A 24,450-nucleotide genomic window follows, 5' to 3' on the forward strand; every position below is an offset into this window, starting at 1 on the left:
TTTCTAAGGTGACGTGTTCTAGAATGATGTATGGTGTAAATGGGTGCAAAAATGTTCGCACTTGCATCACCTGCGTTGGAGTCTTCACCACTCAATGCGAAAAGGTGTCGTATGTTGAGATGCAATTAGCCTAAATCCGTCATTCTCTAGCACCAAGTGCGTGTACTTAGTACCAATAAGGTGAATAAAGGAGTCATTTCGTGTAAGCCAGTACACGAAATCTTGGAGTCCTTCTCTGGAAACAGAAACGTCTGTGGGTTCGATTTTCTTAAAATCACCGCGCCGGAACAGATCCGTGATTCCAGAGTTGATGCCATTGATATTCATCATTTCGCTCTCTAGTGGCGTATCCTCTGCGACAACACCCACTATGCCGTGGAAATGACTCATGACTAAGTCTCCTCGTCTGAAAAGAAATTTACCGTCATTGAGGCACGCATTTAAGTCTGGCTTTAAGTTTATAGATTTGGCATACTGTTCAGTATTGATCCTTGAGTATACGCAGATTTCTTTGACGTGTTCGAAGGTGTACGAGCTAGGCACAGTGAGAGCCCAATTCTTCTCTGGCGTGAGATCCTGGAGCCTGATGTCGTTGTAGAGAAATTCGAAATCAAAGAGATTCTCAGGGTAGGCATCGTGGCGAAGAAGTCCCCATTTTCTCAAGGTACGCGTGCTCATCTGCTTGATTTTGCTATCGTTGTACAAAATGGCATCCTCTCCTAATAGAAGTATTTTGTTCTTAATTTCAGGCAGCACATCAATAGGCTGATCGCCAATGACAATGTCGTACCTGTTGAACAATCGTTCCTCGACAAATCTTTTGAGAAGATGGATCACAAAAAGTTGCCTCAAGCCCTTTTGGTCACTCGTTAGTTTCCCAGCGTAAAGCGCAAGAATTGTCACCCATCTTTGCTCCATTGGCCCACTAGGAAGCTGATGAAGTACGGTTGTCATGAATGTTTTCAAGAACTGACTGTACACCGCCTTATTCTGAAATTTCAAGGTTCCTTTCTTTCTCTGGAGTCCTTGTATGTTATCCAAGGCTTTATGGATTTTTGTGTGAATACGGTCTCTATACTTGGCGTGATGTAAAAAATCCGAAGAGTATCGGGTGATCTGGAAGAAATTTTCTTCGCTGTGCTCTCCATAATCTTGCTTTTCAAAATATCTATTGGCAATTTCATAGTTCTGCAACTGAAAGATCTTCCTCAAAAAGGCATATGTTGTCAAATCAAGACATTTTTCTTCCAGTAATGATTTTATAAGCTGGAGTAATCGTTCCTCATTGCTCTCCATCATGGAGGCAATGGGTAGAATTGCCTCAGGCTGTTTAAGTAGTCGTAGTGAAGGACGCACGGAAGCATTATTCTCGTTTAGCATTGCCAAAAAGCGAAACACTTTATGTGGTACACTTTTGGATACGGGAGTCGATCTGAGACAGAAATCGTCCATTGCCTTTCCAAACGTCATCTCATATATCATGTTTAAGAAGAGTGGCGTATCGAGAATCAGCCTGAGTTTTCGGTTGACCATCGTCAAGGCCACCCAATCCTCAAAATGTAGGTATTTCAATATGCATATGTATATCTCTGTTGGGAGCTCGGTAAACGACAAACTTTGGTCTGATCCCGTCATGCCCGTGGTATTAGCTTCTTGACGGAATCGCTGCAACTTTCCCCAAGTTGATTGCAGTCACGTGAAACATCAACAAAGAGACTGCCTAGTACCTCCTACTGAGGTCCGAAGAGATTGCAAGGACCACACAGCAAAATGGGGAAAAGAGGTGCAGAATCTCAGGGAGGCAATAAAAACAAAAAGTACAAGCAGAGTGGATTCATAGATCCTAATACATCGGGTGTTTATGCCACGTGTAATCGTGGAAGAGAGGCCGGATGCCGCAAAGAGTTGATGAACCTACTCTCCACCAAATGTGAGGAGTGGTATCCTGATTGGGAGAAGAGCGTTGGAGATGAAACGGAACAGGATGAAAAAGAGTTTTCAGTGGAGGATCAGATCAAGCAGGAGTTGGCATCTTTGAAGAAGGAAAAGTCTGCAAAGACTACACTCTTTCTGCCAATAGATTTAGGGTGCGAATGCTTGGTATTTATCAAGATTAGAAAGCCCGTGGAGCCAGCTGAGTTCATACGAAGAATATGCAAAGAAGCACTGCAACTGAGAGAGAAACAGACAAGATTCACCCAAAAGCTCACGCCTATAACCTACTCTGTATCTGCTTCCATTGATGAGCTCAAGAAGCTCGCACACATGGTGCTTGAACCTCACTTTCATCAAAAAGAGGGTCAGAAGGCACTTAAATTTGCAATCCAAGTTACCAGGCGAAATTTTAATACTCTTGAGAAGGACGATATCATCAAGACAATTGCGACGTGCGTGGGCCACGAATATGGCCACAAAGTCGACCTTAAGAATTACGACAAGCTCATTTTGGTCGAATGCTTCAAAAATAACGTGGGCATGAGTGTTGTTAGTGAATACCTCCCCTTGGAGAAGTTCAATTTGCAGCAAATTTTCGAGAAGAATATGAAGGAGAACGAGGCATCCAGAGTTAACCCAACGAAGTCAGAGAACAGTAACGGAGAGTCAGATGAAAAGAAGGCTACTCTTAGTGATGAGGACGCCAAGGACACAGTCCGAAAGTAAACACCTCACAGATCGAAATAAGTTTCATTTCTAAGCTGTACAGCCTAATCACATTCTCAAGCGTTCAATCACCTGCGTTGCCTGTTTCCAAGCTAGCCAGTCGGCCTCGCCATTCGGAATGAGCCCCATCTTCCATATTTTAAACAAACCTATTCCAGCATTTGCTAGTTGAAAGAAGACGTAGACAAGCTTCGGAAGAAGCAAGGAGGTAGAGTTTTTGGTTTCCAACGATGCAAAAGCCTTGTTCATCTCAAACAAAATCGCCTTCAATGGATTTATAAGAAGCATAACTGTCATCATTATAGGAATCATCTGTAAAGAGTTACCTGTCATGTAGCTCATTATACAGTTCATTGGCACCGATTTTGCCGGCTCAGTTGCAACTTCCCATGCTTTCTTGAGTTTCAATTGATCAAGTTCCTCTTGGGTAGGTTTCTTCACAGGAGGAGCATTTTTAACTTTGGAGGATATCTGCAAGCCAAACCCAGGTGGCGACGCTATAGTTGCTGATTCACGAGGCTTGACTTGAGGTTGAAGTAGTTCAGCGTATGACATGCTCTGGTATTGCAAAGGAGAGCTAGGTTACGTTTTCTCAGTGCGCTATCAACAGACAGGCAGAGGTAGGGAAGTTGAAAAGTACCAATAACAAAACCGCACAGAAAATTCAGAAGAGAAGAGACGGCGTTGTTTCATCCATATGAGACAATACATTGTATGAAAAAAGGAAGCCATCAAAGGTTTCCAAAAACTGACTGAGATTTTTGTGGTTTTAAGGCTTGCCTACTTGGTAGTTTTCGCATCCAGTAAGTACCGACCTTCGAATAATCTACAAGAAATTCATAGGATGATTTTCAAGATGTACCACTGTTGAGATTTTTTTTTTTTTTTCTAAGGTTTACTCAACATTAAATACTTGAACATTTCTGGTGTTCACCAGTGTGCCTCACACGTGACCGGACTCACCCTCATACAACGTTCGCCCTACCCTGGGCTGAAACCAGCACTCTTCCACTCGTCGCTATGAATCTGACAACAGAATTTCGAAGTAACCCATTAAACAAGATCGTTGGCCTCTCCGTCGTCCTCTCAATGGGGTTTCTTCTTGTGATTTTGGCGGCCATCTACGGGAACTGGTTTCCCATCATCGACAGCCTAATCTTTGCCGTGGCATATTTGCCAGCGATCATCACAAGAGCTGCTTTTGATAACAGCGACTACGACTTCAATTTTGACCCGCAGACAACTTCACAAACGCTGGCGATTCAGGAGGCTGGGAAGTTTCTCACTGGGTTCTTGGTGCTTACAGGGTTCTCGTTACCTATTCTCTTACACCACTCCTTGATCTTGACGAAAGCAGCACTGGTGTTGACTATCATTGGCGGTGGACTAATTTTTGGTACGGTTTACACTTTTAGTAAGGCTTTTGACCAGGAGGAGGACAACGACGATCTCGGTGGCGGCGTGATATGAGCTAGTCAATCGCAAAGATGACGCTCTTTGACTAAAGCAGCAGACACCACATGCTCCAGTAAGCTATTCCTAGGAATTGACCCTAATTTGAGTGTCAAGAAGAGCTATGTGCGTTCCTTGTGGGTCCTTGTGCTGTATGACCTTTAGAAGAGAGTGCAATTGCATGTTTTCAATGCACATCTAACTGTGACTTTGAAAGGACCATTACTAGCATGAATAATACATCTATAGAGCGATACTTAGTAAGATGGTAGATTAGCTCAAATCTTATCTGCCTGGGTAGTTGGTCCTGCTTGGTGCACGGGTGTCTTCCTCACTATCAAAGACCAGTTCAGGCAGAACACTCTTCTGTCACTTGCAGAAGCTACTAAAAATATGGAAACGATTGCAGCACAGAGGCAAATCCTCGGCGAGCACCAGCTTCGAGAGCAGGTGATAAACGAAGAGTTCAAAATTTGGAAAAAAACTGTGCCCCTTCTCTACGACACTATCCACACTCAGGCATTAGAACACTCGCTGTTATCAGTGGATTTCCTTCCAAATTACACGTATAGCGACGACAAAAATACCATTTCCGTCCAGCTTGTATTGGGCACCAACTCATATACAAAAGAGGCAGATTTTGTGCGTTTAGCATCGTTGGACTTGCCCGCTACATTGGCGCCCGATTTCTCCAAAGACGCTATTCTGCTACCAGACAATAACGTGAGTACATTCAAAATCACAAAGAGCTGGAACCACCCAGGCGAAGTGAACAAGGTGAAAGTGTCTCCTGATGGCAGAAAAATTGCAACTTTTGACAACACTGGTGTCATTCACTTGTTCGATATTGAGGAATCCAACCTGATTGACTACAAATTCCACTCCAGTGAGGGATACTCTTTGGAATGGGTTTCCCAAAAAGAGTTCTTATCAGGCGCCAACGATGCTAAAATTGTCCTTTGGGACGTTTCCAACCCTGGTGAGCCCATAAAACAGTTCAACTCTCACTCTGCTGTTATCAACGATATTAGCTACAGCAAACCTTCTCAACATTTGTTCGCTTCTGTGGCTGATGATTTCACCACACACGTTCATGACATTCGTTCTCCATCAAACCTCCCGGCTATTGCTATTGAAAACAGCCACGCCCAGAATGCTGTAGCAGCTCACCCTGAAATAGCGCTGCTCATAGCAACGGGCGGTAAAGACAATGTGGTCAATTTGTGGGACTTGAGAAACACAAAAGAACCAGTAAGATTACTTTTTGGTCACAATGATTCCGTGGTGGGACTCAAATGGGACCCTGGTTTCAGCCCTTCCCACTTGTACTCGTGGGCTCTTGACAAAAGAGTATTGACTTGGGACTTGAACAATTTGGGCACGGAATACACATATCCCACGTCAGAGACCGATTCAAGGCGCAAGACAAAATTTACTGAGGATCCATGTCTCAAGTTTGTTCACGGTGGCCACACAAACAGGATCAACGAGGTCGCTGTGCACCCAAAAATCCCAGATCTTTTCGCTTCTGTTGGCGACGACACCTTGCTCGAAGTGTTCAAGCCTAAGACGATAGTGGAGGAAGAGGAAGCCGAGCTGGAAGCGGCAGAGGACGAGGAAGAGAATGAGGGTGGAGAGAAACAGGAGGAGAAGGAGAACGCCTCGAAGGAAGAAGACAAGATGGATGTGGATGAAAAAAATGACGGGAACAAAGAAGGTGAGAAGGAAGAAGCAGATGCAGAAAAATCTTCGTAAATTATGTATTATAATGTCTAGATTACAATGTTAGTAGTGTCGAGACTGTCCCGTATCGCGTGTACTAAAAAGACTTTCTGCACTCCACAGATGTTATCAACTACGGCACCTTGAGATGACCGATATAGCAGTGAAACCGGGAACGCCTGTGAGCCAGGCGTTTCAAGACTTTGATCTAGATAGAAAACGGAAATCAAAGTCGCCAGCATTACTCGATCCGAGAAGTGGCAAAGATCACGATGACTCAGAAACCCCCGAGGAGATCGCCAAACAGTACAAGAAATACCAGAACGCTCCCAAATACAACCTTAACTCTGAGGAACTCTTCTGCATCTGCCGAAGACCTGATCACGGCGGAGAGCTCATGATAGGCTGCGATGGGTGTGAGGAATGGTTCCATTTCACTTGTATGAAGATGAATGAAGCCTACCAACTGCTAATAGATAAATTCTACTGCAAGTTTTGTCAATGGCAGGGTAAAGGTCGCACACGCTATAACAAGATCTGTCGTCTTCCTGGTTGTATGAAACCCATACGATCGGAGCTCAAATCAAAATACTGCTCAGAAGAGTGTGGGCTTGAGTATATGAAAAGGTTTCTTGAGGAGCTGGAAAAGTTAAGCAGGGAAGAGATGAAGTTTGCATTGACGAAGTGTAGAGCTCGAGATGATCTTGTGAGCTTTGGGGCCACTTTTCCCGAGCTCCCTGAGATCGCTAATCAGAACTTTGAGAAGCTACCCGAAAACATTCAGAGGAAGTTGAGCTCTAGCGAGAGCAAAATGAAAAAGATTGAGAAAGATTTACAGGTTTGCAATATGCAAGAGGAATACCTTGGGCTTCGTAAGGAGGTTGTAAAGAAAGTGAATGAGGCGTTGAAAGAGAAGTCGAAATCAGAAAATGATGCGGATGAGGAGGAAGGGCCCTCAAAGAAGAAGAAAAAGAAATCCAAGTCTGCTCAGTTCGACCTTTGCTGCTTTGATAGCTCTCTTTACGACGACAAACCAGAGGAATTCTATGCCAATGCTCTCGAAAACTCCGCAAATACCGTTGCGAATTGCGTTGAACACATTGTCGCTCTATACCGCGAGCAACAGGATGGCAAAGAAAGCAAAGAAAGTACGGTCTGCCTTCAAGACAGAAGGAAGTGTCTCAAGCATAATGGTTGGTGGAACCTCATCGCAGATGAGCTCTGGAAAAGGCTGATTGAACTTCAGGACTCGCTTGTTCTTTTAGAAAATGAAAAGCAAGAGACTGTGAGAGATTACAGCGTGCAAGTTTACGAAGATGACTCATAGTTGATGTTGCCGATTACTTATAGACGTTTTGGTCCCAAATCCCCTCTCGTACGTTACAGAGAGACCCGTCGAGGTTACTTTTTTTCGCCTTGGATAGTAGCCACAATTTTTCTGCTGTGTTTGTATCTTCTGAACTCACAGAGCCAGATACCTTGCCAAGTGCCAGTGGCTAGTCTGCCGTTCAGAATGGGAATGGTGAGACTGACACCAACAGTGCTACTTTTAACGTGTCCTGGCATATCGTCGGGGCCCTCATCCGCATGAATGTAGTAGTCGCCCTCTGGCGCAATTCTGTCGAGAGAAGAGGTCATATCCTCCCTGACATCAGGATCGCAGTTCTCGTTAAGCGTTAAACCAGCAGATGTGTGTTGGAGAAATAGGTTCAAGAGACCAACTTTATAATTCTTTATTTGTGGCACACTTCTAACAACCTCGTCCGTGATGAGGTAACAACCCTTGGAGCGTGGCGAAAGAGAAAACGAAGTTTGATCCCACGACATTGCAATTGAAGATTGATTTTCCCAAATGAAGGCGTTAAATATGAAGATCGCTTGAGCAACAGCAAATAATGTCCATGCGAAGTGCATATCTGATATGAGCAGCAGCACTGCACTTGTCTATAATGGTGCATGGATGCACATAACGACTGCAAATGGAGACTACCACATTTGTCATATTTGTCATTTACACTAGAGAAAACATTTATCATATTCAAATATAGCGATAAAGAAACAATCTTTGCTCCTCATTCCAGCCGCCTTCGACCTTCTCGTTTGCATCAAGCTCGTCTGCTAATCTTGAGGGAGACACAATGAACTTCTCAGAGTTGTCCATCTTAAAAATACTGTTATGCCAAGGTGTTGGTATGTGAAGCAACCGATCTTCTTCGTTCTGATCATGTCCAGCAACAGTGCAAATCGCAGGATCTAACAAACGAATGCCAAATTTTGGCCCGGCATTATGATGTGCATGAATGGAAAATCTCAAATGGAAAGGAAAAATGAGCTCTACCAAGTTGGAATAAGCATCATTTCTTCTGATCATTTCAAACGCAATAGCCAGAATTAGTTTTTTATACTTCTTCTTCAGAACAGCCTTGGCAATTTCGGTTCTAGCAAGGTCCTCGCACATGAACTTGCTGAATCCTCGGTATAAATAGAGACGTGGGTGGTTTGGGGTCTTGATCTGCTTCCTCAAAAGGTCAGCATTGTCGTCGCATCCAAGCATCAAAACTTTGCGGTTGAACTCAGTTTCTTTGTCTAACTGTGTAGGGATGTGATGGTCAACGTCGACTTCTCTCAAGAGGTCTGCAATAAATTCCTTCTCAGTAGATCGGAAGCAGTCATTGAGACCCCTAAAAATAATGCCGTCAAATTCATTGGGCTTCACACGATGATAGAGGGCCTCGAGCTTCTTGAAATAAAGGTCTACCATGTCGTCATCAACATGAATGCAGTCACTGAAAACATGGCCATCACTGACAAGATAGAACTTCATTCCAGGAGGATAGACCTTTTGCACGGCTTGAACGAACTTGATGATTCTTTTGATTGCGAGCTCCTCCGCCATGTCTGGATAACAGGAAGCTACCTTTTCTGGGTTAGGTGACTTGCATGGAAATGCTGGGAGCACAGACTCGATGGGCAAATTTCTGGAGGTAAAAAACTCAACACATTTAAGAAAAGATGCTTTGCCTTCGCCCCATCTATCTTCTTTCGAGATATTTCTGAGTGACTTTTCAAACAAGTCGGTGATTACCTCGGCATAATACGCACCCATTCCATTATACTTGATCAAATTGTGCCGAATATAGCTGTTATTCAAGACCGTCTTGATGAACCACAAGTCAAACTTGGATGGGCTGAATTTTTCGGTAATGACACCAACGACACTGTCAGCTGTGACCTTTTCAAATGCCTTGCATTCACTTAAATCTCTGACCGTCAAGTCAGCTTCTTCCACAGCCTTGCTACTCGTCAAAGCTTCCCAAATCTCATTTTCAGAGGTATTAGCGAACTTTTGCTTACGCAAGGTCAAGAATCTATTATCGTCTCTGCTATAGAGAAAATGAATACGCTCGAAGGTCGTCTTCTCTGTGATGGTCATGATAGATTGCGGCGGGTCTTGTTACTTGATAGAGATTTCACATAGCTTTATATACGAATGGAGAAGTGTTCCCAAAGAGGCCCCTTTACTGGCTTAGGGGTTTGAAAGCTAACCAATTTTCACTGATACCGCCGGATGGTGCTAGTATCCACGCCGTGGATGCAAATTTTGATGTTTTCGGATCGAGCTCTTGGGGACTCGGACCTCGACTTACAGATGTTGACATCAAATACCGAGAACACTGCCTCAAATGGTAGATCTTGTGGGTTTCAACACGGCGATTGCAACTCTGTCTTTGAAACACTTTCTGCATGAGGGTATACGATGCTTTGCTTGTTAGAAATTATAATAATAATAATAATGCTTATATTATGAAAGTAGCCTTATTCTTTCCCGAAGGAATAAAGGCCATGCGAGACTTCTCCAACTCAGGAGTTCGTAAATGTGTCAGAGAATTAACTGGTGAGACTTGATTCGAGCCGACAGGGGTACAGAAACTAGATACAATATGTGGCGAATAACACCTTTCTCCAAGAAGACGATCGATTGAGGGTGATGCAATTGAGGACGAAGGAAGATTGTTCAATGAGAGCCTTGACAGCACCGATGAGACCTTGCTGGGACCCTGGGTAAGTTGCGTTGAGCTCGTTTGGGATTGCATATTTTGAAGGCTGTGTAGCTTCCATACAGCTGCTTGAAGCATTTTTGAAATATTATTTGAGGAAGACCTGGCAAGAGGAGCATTTACGACGAACGGGTGGTTCAACGCCTCGGACGCCGTAATTCGTTTCTCGGGGTCAAGAATGAAGCAGTTTGCAATGAAGTCCTTGGCAGATTCTGGAACGCCTTCCCAATATTCAGTTGGCTCAAAGATAAAATCGGCTTTACTGATGAGATCTTTTGTTTCCTCATCACTATCACAATCAAAGGGCATATATCCACAAAGCATGTAGTACGTAAGAACTCCAACGGCCCACATGTCAACAGGGAAGCTGCAAGCACACAGAAGGAAGCACTCGGGCGCCATGTAGCTCAATGTTCCTCCCTGCTCGTGCACTTGGTAATAATTGTCCTTCACCAAAACGGCAAGTCCGAAGTCTGCAAGAAGCAACAGCAGAGGCTTTGAAGAGCTCGACGCGAAGACAATGTTTTCTGCCTTGATATCTCTGTGGACAATCTTGTGGGAATGTAGATAGCTTAACCCCAGAAGCGCTGCTGACAAGACGTCCCTCGTGTCCCGCACAGAGAGTTTGCCTTCCCTGGATTCGCATATCTTGTCAAAAAGGTCGCCGCCAAGGGCTAGATCCGTCACCAAGTAGAGATGGTTCTGTGTTTCAAAGTAGTCTATGAGTGATAGGATGTTCTTGTGGCCAAAGGACACCTGCTTCAATATCTGAAATTCAGACTGGAGCAGCGATTCCATCCCGTAGATAAGCCTCTTCTCGTACTGTTTAGCGGCGTAATGGGCGCCCGTTTTTGTGTTTCTGCACTCATAGACCTTGGAGTACGACCCTGTGCCCAAGACCTTCTTCGAGAGCACATAGGGGCATTCTTTGTTGGCGTCTTGGGAGCTCGAGCGGATGATCTTCGGTGCCTGAAAGGGAGGCCACACGTCTGGCTCAGGGCTCATGCGAATTCAAGAATAAGATAGTGTCGTCGAGCAGAAAAAAAAATAATTTCTATCCTGGAAAATCCCGTACCCTTATAGCAAGTGCAATCTTGCAGTTGCAGCCCACACTGTTGGGTGACAAGCATGCATGCCTGCAGCAGTGGGGGACAGATGATCCGAGCAAGGTCTTAAAAAAAAAAATGGACCCACGCTGAAACAAAAGTTGCTTTTTAGAATCTGGTGACACGGCGGGGGAAAAAGGGGCGAGTCAGCCGTTTATTGAAACTCAGAGACGGCGACGACTTTGTCATTATTCGAGTTTTTGGCCCAACTAACGGCTATGCTGTGCTCAGGGTTCGGCCAATTTTTCCGACATGAGACCTGTTTTATGCACAGCTGCGGCGAGATTCTCCGAGCTTCTAAGGTAGACGGGCACATTGCAACTTGTGAATGGCACTCCTAAGAAAATGGGGGTGAGGCTCCTATTATGCGTATGGATGTGGGGTTTGAGTTTTGAAGAAAGTTTCTGTTTTTTCACTCATGCCTTCTTCTCATCCCATGTAAGCTGTTTTTCTGGTAAAACTCTTGAGGTCATACAAAATTGAGGTTTACACAGGGAACAAAAGAAAGAAAGAAAAAAAAAAAATGAGGATGAGATATCCCTATATCTAACGATCAGGTCAGGTAGGGCGAGAAGTTTTTTGGTGGTTATTTGATGCATTTGACGCTCACCTTTTCTCTTCTGGTCTCCATTTAAGCCTCTTCGCAAAAAGGACCTGTGGGGGAGACGATCAGAAACAGAGACAAAAAGAAATCTCTGATAATTTTGAGGAGCAAATTTTTATTCCGATCAAATTCGACTAACAACGACAGAAGATCTTCATTTCACTGCCTCTACATCAGTTTTCGGGCTTCTTTTCTTTCTTTTCGTGGACCCCAGGTCTCTGTTCCCTGGGAGTCTTCAGACACTGCTCCTCATTGTGCACGTGACCCCCTGGGTCCTCATCGCTCTATAGTTTTTCAGTAGCCATCTCTAGATCTAATTCCCCAGCAGAGATGGAAAGCGCCAAGCTCAATTTGTCATCTTTGAGAGATAAGATCTCGTCCAAGCTAACACTGGACACGTCCAAGAAGGGGAAATCCGACCGAAAAAATAAAAAGTCGAAACCGAAGGACGAACTTAAAAACGGTAAAGACGCGAACAAAGAGAATAAGAAATCAACTCAGAAAATGGACGAAGCCGACGAAAACGAAGACGACGTTTTGACTCGCGAGGCGCTTGCGCTTGGTGCCACCAAAGAAGATTTAGCATTGGTGAAAGGTTTGAATGATGACCAGAGCGATGAGGAGTTTGAAGATGAGGGATCTGATAAGAAACTCAACGCAGAAGTAGCACAGTTCATGAAAGGTCTAGGATTGTCCGGCGAATTGCAAGTTGTCGAGGATGATGAAGTCGAGGAGGAAATTCCTGACTTGGTAGAAGAGAATGACGCTGCGGGTTCCGAGTCGTCAGAAGAGGATGCCTCAGAGGAGGAGCCTGCGGCATCAAAACCCAGTGAAGACGCCAAGCCAGCTCAACCAGAAGCAGAGGTTGCCGAACTTATCAAACCAAAAAGTTACAGAGTTGACGATGTGAGGTCGGTCAAGAGTGATAAACTTAAGCTCGAGAACAGAGTCGATTGGTACAACGTCGAGGTTGAAGACGAGGACCCAGAGAAACTAGATAGGTTCGCTCTCGAGAGGCTCACAGAGAAGGCCCAGAACATTATCGAGGCCGAGAATAAGTTATACTTGCAAGAGTTTTCGTCGGACAGCTCTCAAAAAAAGTTTTTGTCTCAAATTCTTGCAGACGGTACCTTAAACGATAAGATTTCAGCATTAACGTTGTTGGTTCAAGAGTCTCCGGTTCATAACATCAAGGCTTTCGAAACTCTTCTCAATTATTGCGAAAAGAAGTCTAGAAATGCTGCATTGCAAGCAGTGAATGCCATGAAGGATTTATTCATCAACAGTCTTCTTCCCGACAGAAAACTTCTTGCATTTAACAAATCAGCCATCACTCAAAGGTCTAGCGAACAAAAGTTAGCATTAGCATACTACGAAGACTTTCTTAAAAAAAGCTACTTCAAGTTCATTCAAGCTCTTGAGTACTTGAGTCACGATCCTATTTTGCATGTCCGTATGACAGTTGTTTCCCACATTTTCGACTTATTAAAAGCTAAGCCAGAACAAGAAGTTAACTTGTTAAGGCTTGGTGTGAACAAATTGGGTGATATTGACAACAAGGTCGCAGCCAAAACTTCCTATCAAATTCTTCAATTAGAACAAGCTCATCCCGCAATGAAAAAGGTAATTATTGATGCTGTCACTGACATGGTTATGCAAAAACAAGGCGACTATCACTCAAAATATTACACTATCCTAACTCTCAATCAAACCATCCTTTCCAAGAAGGAGGTTGAGCTTGCGGACTCTCTAGTCAAGACATACTTCTCGTTGTTTGAGAAGCTTTTGGTTGAATCAGATCCAGCACTCAAAGATTCCAAGCAAGACAAGGTTCTTGGTGAGAGTGAGAAGGGGAGAAAGAATAACAGGAAGCAGTTCAAAAAAGGGAAGAAGGGTGGCAAGTCTGTCAAAGTTGAACAGAAAACCGAACAGGAGGTCGTCGAGGAGAGGTCATCGAAAATGTTTTCGGCCATCCTCACAGGTTTGAATCGTGCGTTGCCATTTTCCGAACTCCCGTCTGAGATATACACAAGGCACATGGAGACCCTCTTCAAGATCACCCATTCTACTAATTTCAACACCTCTGTTCAGGCGTTGGTGTTGGTTTACAATATTGTCAGTGAGCAGGGCCTAGACTCTGACCGTTACTACAGGACGTTGTACGAGTCATTGATGGATCCAAGATTGGTGAACTCATCCAAGCAGGGTGTGTATTTGAACTTGTTGTTCAAGTCTCTTAAACACGACATAAACAACATGCCAAGAATTCTTGCATTTGTGAAGAGAATCTTGCAAGTTGCCTCACATTGGCTTAACGTGGCTGTTATCACCGGAATGATGTTCTTGTTGATGGAGTTGAGCAAGACTTACCCACAGATTGTGGAGCTTATGGAAGCATACGATGACAGGCCCGGGTTTGCCACCAATGAGATTAAAGATGAACCTAAAATGTCCAAGGATACCGAAGAATACGACCCCAAGAAGAGAAACCCATCCTACGCACACGCCGAAAACTCATGTCTCTGGGAGATGAATAACTTCACACTGCATTTCCATCCTACTGTTGCCATATATGCTGACTCATTTCTCACTGGAAAACCGCAACCAAAGCCTGATTTGGGTCTCTATACTTTAGCACACTTCTTGGATAGATTCGTCTACAAAAATGCCAAAGCGAAGGCTACCACCAAAGGTTCATCCATTATGCAGCCCTTGGGAGGTGCCCATACTGGTTCACTTTTGGTCAAGGCAACGAATACAGGGTCCAGTGAAGTACCAGTCAACACGATGAACTGGTTAGCACAAAAAGCAGAGGATGTTCGCCCCGACGAGAGATTTTTCCATCAGTACTTCAGCACAAATGCAAAGAAAATCAGAAATAAAAAGGCCAGCGCTGCTGAAAGCGACGATGAGAAAGAAGACATGGATGATGATGAAGTCTGGGAAGCCTTGGTTAACTCCAAGCCAGAGGTCGAGGGTGACGACCTCTCCGACGAGGATATACTTTCGGATCTTGATAACGAGGATTTCAGTGATTCGGACAATGAAGATGAGGAAGAGGTGGACCCAGAAACTCTTGCAGAGACATTTGGAGACGATGACTTATCCGAGGGAGATATGCCAGAAATTGACGAGGCGGCCTTCGAAACGAACAAAGCAAGTGATGGAGATGAAGAAGAATCTGGCAGCAATGTCACCGAAGGAGAAGAAGATGCAGATGCATTTGACGACGAAGAAGGGCCAGGCATGTTCGGTGTTGATGAAGACGATGAGTACGACAGCGACGAGCTTGTAGAGTCTAGGAAGAAGAGGGCACACGCAGAAGAGAAACCAGACAAGAAGACGAAGAAGAAGGCGAAGCTTCTGAGCTTGCCAACGTTTGCAGACGCCAGCGACTACGCAAAGTACTTGGACTCAGACGGCGAGTGATTATGTGGCCCGGTGACTAGGATAGATATGTAATATAGGCATTAAAGAAAGAGGAATAGCAAGGTAGTATTGTTCCACCCTCAAAGGAGCCATAAAGGCGTCCAGAATAAAACAAAGAAGTTTTTTTAAGCGGAATCACCAGGTACACTTGTCGTTCCATAGTGTGAGCTGTTACAGGCGTATGCCCGCCTATGAGATGATGTTTGGTTAAAACCCTAACACCGATATCACGGAGTTACGAGTTACAAGCCTAAGCCCATATCAATAGCGGAGCAACTTGGCCAGGGAGATATCAACACCAATGCTAGACAAACACAAAAAGCTATTTTGCAGCCAAAGCCCAAAGATCCTGTAGAATTCGCGACCTCGCTTGTACAAGCCTTGCCTGTGGCTAGTGTGAGACAAGCAACCAAAGGGGTTATGAGGAACTTGAGGAACACACTTTTTTTTTTTCTTTCTGTGATTTACTATTTTTTTTTTTTTTTGGTGAGTAAACCAGCTCTAAAAAAACCAGCCCACTGTAAAAATATTTTTCGTGATGCTTCCTGTAAACAATCTTTAAGCTTTCACTGTCAACGTATCAATGGCTATAGTGGTCTTTTTCGGGGCCCCGAGGAACCCGCGCGAGACCCTTTCGGTTTAGTCGATATAGGCCAATACGCAAGTTCTTCCACTGAAGAAGAATTAAAACAGACAAATAGTAGTTCATTGGACTAAAGCGTCTTCCTAAAACCCGTTGATCATGTCACTCCACTCAATTTTTCAATTTTCTTTGTCCATTTCTCGCCCACGGTTGGTTCCGAAAATCATTCGATCGTGCATCGGCTACACTAGACTCGCAGCAAGCTAACGTTTTTCCTCTGCAGTAGCGCAACCGTTTTGGCTTTCTTTTCGCTACCGTGCTTTTTAGCCCTTCTGGCGTTACAAAAACGACAATCTTGCTACTGCGCATCCCTTGCTTTATAAGACCCTTGATCCCAACGGTTTTCTCTTTTTAATTTTTTTACTTGTTCTCTTTTTCATACCAACACTTTCAGTTGTCAGTTTCAAGTTCGTCACGACTCCCGCACGGCTTTCGTTACGTCTTCGCTTCGCTCCTTCCTGTCACACTTGCATGATAGTACAGCTTTTTTTCTAGAACCTGACTGAAACTTCTTTTTCCCTTAACCTCATCCAAACCGATGAACCGTGTTCTCGACGGGCTCAGCTCGCTCAATAGCCAGTATGACATTCTCGTCATGGGCGAATCCGGCGTCGGAAAAACTTCCTTAGTACAGCGATACGTGAATGGCACCTTTTCCGAAGGCCCCCACGAGCAATCAGAACAGCTCTATGTCAAGGCCATCGACCACGACACGGCTGAAATTGTATCAACAGCATCCTCACATAACTCAGACATCACCGAAATATCCATTCTCGACTCCTCGCCGTTGGCAGACGTCTACGGCGCCTCGAGGATGCAGCAGGTGAAGAACACATCCACCATACTCTTTGTCTACGCCATGGACGATAGGGAATCCTTCGAGGCATTGGAATATCTAATCGGCACAGTGAAGACGCTTTGCGATGGCGAACTTCCGCCTTTTGTCATTGCAGCAGCAAAGGAAGATAGATACGAGTATTGCCAGGTGTGGTATGACGATGGCGAGGCCATGGCTAAACGCGTGGGTGCTATCGGATTCTTCCTGGTGTCTGCTCTTTCCGACACGAATGTGAACAAATGCTTTGTTCCTTTGGTGGACGCGGCACTAGAGGCTAGAGAACATAGAGCCCTTCACAACCATATAGAAGTGCAATCCGTTGCAGAGGTGCTACTGACATCGGCCTCTAGTTCCTTTGTGGATTCGACGCCCGAAAAGACGTTCAACTTCCGCCGGCCTTCAAAGATACCCTCTTCCCTCTCAAATAGCCACGGAAGAGAGCCTTCCACATCACCAAACTACCCAGTTTTGGAGTCTTTTGCCAGCGACTTCCCAGAGATCCCTGAATCTATCACCGGAGCTGAAACAGTGAACAGCCCTACTGCCAGGGAGCCCTCATCCAATAAGGAACATTCACAAACGACCTCTTCGGTGTCGACCGGCTCTATCCGCTCCCAGTCTCGAACCATCAGTAAACCAAAAGAAAAGAAGGAGAAGTCCGGGTGTTGCATTATCACATAAACCCATATTTTGCATGCTTACGAAAATTTTTATGATTACCTCATCACATCCCATTAGCATTATACACTATATATAGTTTCTTTTTCACCAATAGCATTAGCACAAGCATAACATGGATTCGTAGATCAAACAGGAGCATCGTCCGAAATGTGGGAGAATCCACGAAACTGTTCTTGCATCTCTGACGTCAACACGGTTTCTACGGGTGTCAACCTTGGCGTTTCAGATGTGAATTCTTGATCGAAATTCGAGTAGTCATGTTCACTGGAGATCTCAGGCAAGTATGGCGGTTGAATTCTCAAGTTGAGCACATCGTCAAAATTTACATCCAGAAAGTATGGATGCTCCATGATTTCCAACGCATCTCTCTCGCTACTACCAAGTCGTTGCGAAGCTTCCTTGGTTAACAACGCTTGCAATACAAGAACAGTTTGTCGTGGCATACTGATTGGATATCTTACATCATCGTGCTCGATAGCATTGAAGATATCATCTTCGTCATCACCCTTAAAAGGACTTTGACACAACAACATTTGAAACATAAGCACACCAAATGCCCACCAATCGACTGAACGATCGTAAGGTTTACCTGCAATGATTTCCGGTGCCATAAACTCGGGTGTACCGCAGAATGTGCCAGTAGTGTTCTTATACCACATGTTCTCCTTACACAACCCGTAGTCACCAATTTTGATGTGTCCCTGTGTGGTCAAAAGGATGTTATCTAACTTCAAATCACGGTAAATTATACCGTTGTCGTGGAAGTATTTCAAAGCCAACAAGACTTCACAAGCATAAAACTTTGCTCTTTTTGCCGAAAACCGAGACTTTTGAATGTGCCACATCAAATCACCTCCAGAAACATACTCCATGACGAAATATATTCTATTCTCTGTCTGGAAACAGCAATGCAAGTTGAGCAAAAATGGATGACGCTCTCTGTTAGCTGTCAAGAAAACTTGTTTTTCTGACTTGACACTCTCTGCCTCCTCATTCTCAACGATGAAATCTTTCTTCAAAACTTTGATAGCACATAATTTCTGAGTATGTCTTGATTCTGCAAGCATGACTTTACCGAAGTTTCCTTTACCTAATACGGCCAAGAACTGAAAATCATCGAGGCCGACCTTTCTTCTTTTTCTTTTAGATTTGTGAGCCTTGTGTGTTGATGGCATCTGCGCTTGGTCAGGCTCGACTACCATAGGCTGTGGCTCTTGAGAAGCATAATACCCAGCATCGTCTTGTAAGTTCGAGTGAGTGTTTCGATAATCAAAATTCTGAAAAAAAGCAGCATTAGGATCTTGAGATGGAATAACAACTTCCTGCTCAAACGGATTGACCTCTTCTGGTATGTTCGCCTCGTAGGCATTATTTTGATAGTCTCCGTGAGTATAACCTGTGCGAGACTGGACGGGGACATCCAGTGACGAGGAGCTTGTAGTGTCCATTGGAGGTGGACGCCTTGGTGCATGTCTGTTTGGAGGTTCAACCGTTGGCTGAAATTGCAGTTTGATATCTGTCGGTAATTTAGAAGAGTAAGGCTGGTCCATCTCTTCTGGTGATAACTTTTGAATTCTTTGGTACCCTGGTTCTTGCGATTTGTTATAGACCGGTTGGAACTGCGGTTGCAGAGGAGGCGGAGGAAGTGGGGCGACCTGATTCTTGTGGTGAAAGTGTTGGGGCGAAGGCATTGGCAGCTCATCCACAGGGTACCTTTGCGGAGAGGCAGTAAATGACTTTGGAGGAAGTTGGGGAGGAGGTGCACGAGCCTTTTGTGGCGCATTTTGAAGTGCCTTGGCAGGGCTCTTTGAGGGTTTTGTGGACTTGATTGTTATTAAAATTTGATTTGCCATTTCCATAGACATACCACAGAAGTCGGGAACCAAGGAAGTACAATGAGCATGACACATGACACCACACTCGGAGCATTTCCTAACATTCTTCCTGCCCCAAGGCAAGATATGACCACAGTGGCAGCACCATTTCGTACCACGATTCGAAACTGGCTCGAAACGGTGAGGGATGCGATGGTTGAGTTTGTCTTCATCGTCGATCGTATCGCCACTCTTGGAGATACACTTAGTCACCACCTTCTGGTAACATTTCTTGTGACACAAGAAGCGGCAGTCTTGACATTGATACCCAGTGTAACGCAAAAATTCCCCACAAAGCGCACAGCACATAATGTTGTAGAATTGTTTTTGAACGAACTGATGGCCGTGTTGCTCGAAAACCTCTTCCTTCTTTTGACGGATAGCGCCATGACGCCCCAAAGCGCCCATGAACGTTGGTTTGGCAGACACCTTCGACTTCTCGAAAGACAAACTAACCAAAATTTGACCTACAGGCTCGAGATTGACCCATGCAGAAATCAGTACGTTTTTGACATTCTCTGTAGAGGGTCTTGCCTTGTCGACAATGGTGTCTCCGTCAAAAGTTGAACTCAGGCCATTGTTTCCGGACAATGTAGTGCCTAACAGATCATTCCCATTACCTCTAGCGGATTGGTTGTTCCCTGGTAGACTTGAGGCCGGGATCCAGCCATCGTACCCTGATTCAATGGCCACTTTTTTCTTTCGAACTTCCTCGGAGATATCAGAAAGAAGGATCCATGCAAGTGCCACAGGTACGTTCTGCGACCCGTTTTTGTCGTACACGGCGATCTCCATTTCGTTGGCCTTATCCACATCCACCACCAAATCTTCGTTGAATTTGCCCGATCGAGACAGAGCAGATCTAGCCCTTTCCACGTCGTCAATCTTAATGCACACAAACGACTCAGGCTTCTTTTTGAACTTTGGCGACGCTATGTGGTCCACGTCTCGAATACAGGTGACGCCCATGGTCAATCTACCAGAGAACGGTTTTCTCGCGTACTTGGGCAAGTTCATGATTTCCATATCTCTGTTGACCTGCTCGACGTTGACGTGCATCCCCTGGTATTTTCTCAAGGCCTTGTTTAACAACTGGATTCTCTGGTCCGATTCCAACTTGCCCCCCTCAGCAGCATTCGAGGACAGCTTGTCGCCATCCATTAGATATAAATGCGAAATCTTCTCATTCGCCTCTCTGTATTGGTTCTCTACTTGCAACTTGAACTGTAGCTGCTGAAGCATATACTGGATCTTGTGTCCAAGAGACGGGCAGTCGTACTTGATCAAGTCGAATCTCGAATAAAGCGGGCGAACAGAACTCGTTACTCTTTGTCTTCTTGTCAGCTCCTCTGCCAGCTCTGACGGCTCGTTTGCGGATTCCAGCTGCTGTTGAACCAGCAATTTCTCCATTGTTTCCTGGAGGTACTCAATGTTCAGCTGAGTTTCTCTGATTTGGTTGTTGCATCTTTGAATCACCTCGGCATTGCCAGTATTTCTCTTAACCGCCTGGAAACCTTGGATGAGTTTTTGCTCTCGTTCTATTTTACCCTTGATGTCGGATATGATCTTCTCTTTCAGCGACATGGTGGAGGAGAGTCAAGGAAAGGAAAAAATATAAAGTGGAAATCAGAAGACTCACGTTCACAAATCCAGAATGTCGGGTCTCGTGATTGGTTGACGATTTCCTTATGGCTTTTGTTGCTCAAATCTGGGGAGATCAAAAGATGGAGGGTTGAGATCCTTCTCAACGTGTTGACTAGTTACCAAAAAGGACAAAAACGCACTTGGGGCCTGGTCCTGCAACTTAGCTCCAATCGAACAAGAAGAAGGCTAAAGTGTCGCACAGCAAATGACACTCCGCCTTCGAGGATTATACGGTGGACTAGTTTGCTGGAAAAGTTCAAACTCTCGCTGAGCACTTTATTGGTGCTTTTTACGGATTGAGGTAATATATAAGTGCTGCTTACTATTTATATAGTGCACTTGCATAGGGACATCCCGTCAACGGTGGTGTGAAAGTCAGGTGGGTGCCGCGCCTAAAAGTGGGTGCAAAAAAACTAGAACGCCCGCTCAGAGGGCAACGGGTGATCAAGCTGAGGCACCCACACAAGCCAAGGGGCACACGCAATTGGGCAGCTGAGACGGCCTGATTAGTAAAGGTTCAAATTTGGGATTACGCGGGGGCTAATCATGTTTTTTTGTATTTTATTTCTCATGAGAACCCGTTGTCGCAAGGGGGACTAAGACCATCACGACTTATAGTACCGCTTTAGACATGTCTGCGACCCACAGCGTCAGACTGAACACCAATTCAGCACTTCCATAATTCAAGAAATTTTCATTGTTCTCTGTTCATTTGCCTACTTGCTGTTGCAAAGGCAGTTGCAGTCAGGCACGGGACACACGTAGTGCTTCAGAAACCACTCCTCTGCATGCTGGGCATGATACCCATGATGGCACGTCAAGCAGAAGCTGAGTTTGTTCTTGAAGTTGTCGAGCGTCTGTTGCCTAATATCGTCCTCGGGATCCTGAGCAACGCCTCTAGGAATTGGCGTGGCTAAATTTAATAGACAAATTGCACACCTGGGAAGCGGCGACCCACAATGGGGACACAGTTTAGAGTCAGCAATTGGATTCTTCATAGAAAGCCTATTAAATTGCTTCAATATCGACTGGTTGTTTCCCTTCGACGATTTTGCTGGCGTCCCCATATTTTTATTGCATCTGGGACATTGCAAGTAAACTTGACGTGGAGGTGGTCGAATGGTCGCTACTCCATTAAAAGTCTTTGACAGTTTAGTACGGGCAACGTCAAAGAGAGCTCGCGTCTTGAACAAGCCCCAAGAATTGAGCAAATTGCGGTAACTGTCTATCCAGTGATCAACACGCTGGTCTTTGAAATATCGAGGAACAGCGAATTGAGCAATCAAGGCGGCTGTTTGCACATCGGATGTTCTGTTCACAAAGGATTGAAGAAGTTCAATGCCTCTAGGCGTGAGTCCTGTGAGAATCAATCCCTCAAGCTCTCCTCGAAGGACGACAGTATCTGCAACTCTGTTCAAGTAAATGTTCAAATCCTTGTCTGATAAGAACCGCAACGCGATTCCTATTCTTTCTTTGAGAGGTAAAGCATGCTCATCTAAAACATCCCACCAATCATTGTCAGCAATGAACGCAAATATGGCTCGAAGGTATGGATGATCTAACTCCAGCGCGAGCTTTCGACATTGGTCATTCCATGGCAGGTTCGAGTTAGAGTCCTTGTACGCCAAGTAGCCAGCAACAGCGGTCGACATCAACTGAAGCCTTTCTTTCTTCGATTGTGCAAGTATCTCGATGGCACGAGGTACGTTGTTATGAAATACAGCCCATGCAGCTGCCTTCTCTACCTCGCCAATTTTGATAAGGTAATTGAGCTTTTCGTCAAACTCGTGCTCTGTGAGATACCAGCCACTGACTATCAAACAGAGCTTTCTCTGAATTTTGCGATCACTAGTACTGTAAATGCTGATACCTGAGGATTTCTCGCCTTTCTTAGAGACAATTGCCTTGACAGCATTGTTGAACTGCTGCTCAGTGACTTGCTGCTTAAGGGTTGCCCTTTTTTGTCCTTTGATGTCGTCTACACCCTTCCAAACACCCAAGACACCAATGTAGCCCAAGTCTACGCCTTCACTGATCATTGTTCCCTTATCAAGAGATTTCTTAGCTAAGTTGAGCCATTTCCAGGTGTTCATTATCAGTAGAGGAGTTTGCAATCCTTTTACCAGCTCCAATACTGAAGGATTTCTCTCCGCATCAACCCCATAGCCTAGAAGAGCTCTTTGGCGAATCAATCCGCAAATGTCATTGGAAAGAACGCTTGAGAGATCCAACATCTTCTGTAATGGAACATCATCTTCCTCTTCGAACTTTATTATGTCCAAAGGCAGGTCGCTGAGAGCTGGAGTTGCAGTTGTTGTGATGGGTCCAGTACTATCGCCATCACCCATTGTCGAGGCTTCTTCTTCCAGATAGTCGTGTTTTGCGGTGAATTTCAGATTTTTACGTTGCTCTGTCTGGTTAGGTATGAGATTCTGATCTTCTATGCTGCTATCATCCAAAAGCTTCGTTACGGTTCCCTCTGGTCCTGCCATAGAGAACTCATTGTAGCAATTAAAGTCAAGTGACTCTATACTTTCAACGACAGGCATTCTGAAAACCAGGCCCTTCTCTCTCATGCAAACGAAGTATGTGGACGTCGATGAATCATAGTCAGGAGAGTAATCAAAGGATACTACCCTTGGGGAGTCTGTTTTCAGGTCAAGAACCAACGCAACAAACAAGGACTCTTCATGTGGATTGTACAATTGTAGTGATTGTGACTTTAAGGAGGAAAGGGTGTCGTTTGAGGAGAAAGTGGGCAAGCTCAGGGTATTCTTCATAGGTGGGACCACACCGGTATTCCAGCGTCGTATTAAAGTTCCATTGAACACGGACGCAAACTCACCTCTCCGTATTGTAGAGTACCTGAAGCACATTGCATTGCTTCTCCGCAGCAGGTCACTTAATAGCTTAGAAAAGTGTAGAACAGGGGACTCTGAAGTGACAGAGCCTTTCGATTTCCCAACAAGCTTTCTCCTATCCCAAATTGATACAGAGCCGTCGTCACTTAACGACGAAAACAAGTGCGGCTGGAAAGGATCCAATGTGATTTCCATCGTCAGCTTCGTGGCCACTTGGTAAATGGGCGTGGTGCTTGATTCTCGCAAATCAAACTCCCGAAGAAGCTTGTACCCACCAGCCATTAAGTTCATACCTTCATTGCCAACAAACACCGTGGAGAGCGTAGCCTCGTTAGCGAGGTATGAGTAATGCGGTCTGATTATCTGTCCATCATCGTCCATGGAATTTGCAAAAACCTGAGCGTGTTTTGCCACGTCCCACACTTGAAGGGAGTTATCCTGTCGGCTTTTATCGAAACATGCTGCAACCAATGCGCCGTTGTTAAATGACAATGAGTTGCATGGTCTATGTTGTTTGGACCGTAGCTTCAACATAGTGGACTCTGTTTTGGTAACATCAAAAATGTGAACATTTCCATCCATTGTCCCAACACCAGTCCATCCTGGATGGCTTCTCAGGTACCCAAGGCACTGGATGTGTTCGATACCCGAGTGGGAGTGTAACTTCACCATATTCTCTGCATTCTGGACGGTATTTTCTTCGTCTGTTTTATATAGAATGACTTCATCACCCAAGGGGTTCACTGCGAGAAAGCGTTGTTCATATCCTATATCCCAGTTGAGGGCACGGACGATTTTTCCGCTCATGATGATATGGCTAAATCCTGAATTTCTCACTGCGCAAAGCTTCGCACCTTACAATGGTACCTACACCATC

General features: G+C 44.8%; 13 protein-coding genes across 13 annotated transcripts; 6 read left to right on the forward strand and 7 right to left on the reverse strand. All coding sequences in view use genetic code 12, as the record gives it.

Moving 5' to 3' along the window:
• Nucleotides 1-84: 84 nt before the first annotated feature.
• On the reverse strand, nt 85-1,635 carry CJI96_0001003 (F-box protein; the record flags this gene model as incomplete). The annotated part of the gene is made up of 1 exon (XM_029032359.2): nt 85-1,635. The coding sequence occupies one exon, from the start codon at nt 1,633-1,635 to the stop codon at nt 85-87; it is 1,551 nt and encodes a 516-aa protein (XP_028892674.2).
• A 135-nt stretch (nt 1,636-1,770) lies between these two features.
• Nucleotides 1,771-2,661, forward strand: CJI96_0001004 (putative tRNA acetyltransferase; the record flags this gene model as incomplete). Its single annotated transcript, XM_029032360.2, has 1 exon — nt 1,771-2,661. One exon carries the CDS (start codon nt 1,771-1,773, stop codon nt 2,659-2,661), a length of 891 nt encoding a protein of 296 aa, XP_028892675.2.
• Nucleotides 2,662-2,709: 48 nt separating this feature from the next.
• CJI96_0001005 (chaperone EMC4) lies at nt 2,710-3,216 on the reverse strand (the record flags this gene model as incomplete). Its single annotated transcript, XM_029032361.2, has 1 exon — nt 2,710-3,216. One exon carries the CDS (start codon nt 3,214-3,216, stop codon nt 2,710-2,712), a length of 507 nt encoding a protein of 168 aa, XP_028892676.2.
• Nucleotides 3,217-3,681: 465 nt separating this feature from the next.
• Nucleotides 3,682-4,131, forward strand: CJI96_0001006 (uncharacterized protein; the record flags this gene model as incomplete). Its single annotated transcript, XM_029032362.2, has 1 exon — nt 3,682-4,131. The coding sequence occupies one exon, from the start codon at nt 3,682-3,684 to the stop codon at nt 4,129-4,131; it is 450 nt and encodes a 149-aa protein (XP_028892677.2).
• Nucleotides 4,132-4,506: 375 nt separating this feature from the next.
• Nucleotides 4,507-5,868, forward strand: UME1 (Ume1p; the record flags this gene model as incomplete). Its single annotated transcript, XM_029032363.1, has 1 exon — nt 4,507-5,868. One exon carries the CDS (start codon nt 4,507-4,509, stop codon nt 5,866-5,868), a length of 1,362 nt encoding a protein of 453 aa, XP_028892678.1.
• A 115-nt stretch (nt 5,869-5,983) lies between these two features.
• SPP1 (Spp1p) lies at nt 5,984-7,162 on the forward strand (the record flags this gene model as incomplete). Its single annotated transcript, XM_029032364.2, has 1 exon — nt 5,984-7,162. One exon carries the CDS (start codon nt 5,984-5,986, stop codon nt 7,160-7,162), a length of 1,179 nt encoding a protein of 392 aa, XP_028892679.2.
• A 74-nt stretch (nt 7,163-7,236) lies between these two features.
• CJI96_0001009 (uncharacterized protein) lies at nt 7,237-7,662 on the reverse strand (the record flags this gene model as incomplete). Its single annotated transcript, XM_029032365.1, has 1 exon — nt 7,237-7,662. One exon carries the CDS (start codon nt 7,660-7,662, stop codon nt 7,237-7,239), a length of 426 nt encoding a protein of 141 aa, XP_028892680.1.
• Nucleotides 7,663-7,873: 211 nt separating this feature from the next.
• On the reverse strand, nt 7,874-9,268 carry DIT1 (Dit1p; the record flags this gene model as incomplete). The annotated part of the gene is made up of 1 exon (XM_029032366.2): nt 7,874-9,268. One exon carries the CDS (start codon nt 9,266-9,268, stop codon nt 7,874-7,876), a length of 1,395 nt encoding a protein of 464 aa, XP_028892681.2.
• Nucleotides 9,269-9,632: 364 nt separating this feature from the next.
• CMK1 (protein kinase) lies at nt 9,633-10,898 on the reverse strand (the record flags this gene model as incomplete). The annotated part of the gene is made up of 1 exon (XM_029032367.1): nt 9,633-10,898. One exon carries the CDS (start codon nt 10,896-10,898, stop codon nt 9,633-9,635), a length of 1,266 nt encoding a protein of 421 aa, XP_028892682.1.
• Nucleotides 10,899-11,933: 1,035 nt separating this feature from the next.
• Nucleotides 11,934-15,032, forward strand: MAK21 (RNA-binding ribosome biosynthesis protein MAK21; the record flags this gene model as incomplete). The annotated part of the gene is made up of 1 exon (XM_029032368.2): nt 11,934-15,032. The coding sequence occupies one exon, from the start codon at nt 11,934-11,936 to the stop codon at nt 15,030-15,032; it is 3,099 nt and encodes a 1,032-aa protein (XP_028892683.2).
• Nucleotides 15,033-16,213: 1,181 nt separating this feature from the next.
• On the forward strand, nt 16,214-17,194 carry RAS2 (Ras2p; the record flags this gene model as incomplete). The annotated part of the gene is made up of 1 exon (XM_029032369.2): nt 16,214-17,194. The coding sequence occupies one exon, from the start codon at nt 16,214-16,216 to the stop codon at nt 17,192-17,194; it is 981 nt and encodes a 326-aa protein (XP_028892684.2).
• A 125-nt stretch (nt 17,195-17,319) lies between these two features.
• PKC1 (protein kinase C) lies at nt 17,320-20,652 on the reverse strand (the record flags this gene model as incomplete). Its single annotated transcript, XM_029032370.2, has 1 exon — nt 17,320-20,652. The coding sequence occupies one exon, from the start codon at nt 20,650-20,652 to the stop codon at nt 17,320-17,322; it is 3,333 nt and encodes a 1,110-aa protein (XP_028892685.2).
• A 776-nt stretch (nt 20,653-21,428) lies between these two features.
• CJI96_0001015 (uncharacterized protein) lies at nt 21,429-24,380 on the reverse strand (the record flags this gene model as incomplete). Its single annotated transcript, XM_029032371.2, has 1 exon — nt 21,429-24,380. One exon carries the CDS (start codon nt 24,378-24,380, stop codon nt 21,429-21,431), a length of 2,952 nt encoding a protein of 983 aa, XP_028892686.2.
• Between the last annotated feature and the right edge of the window lie 70 nt (nt 24,381-24,450).

The sequence above is a fragment of the Candidozyma auris genome, chromosome 1 (genome assembly GCF_003013715.1).
Source record: "Candidozyma auris chromosome 1, complete sequence".
Lineage (NCBI taxonomy): Eukaryota > Fungi > Ascomycota > Pichiomycetes > Serinales > Metschnikowiaceae > Candidozyma > Candidozyma auris.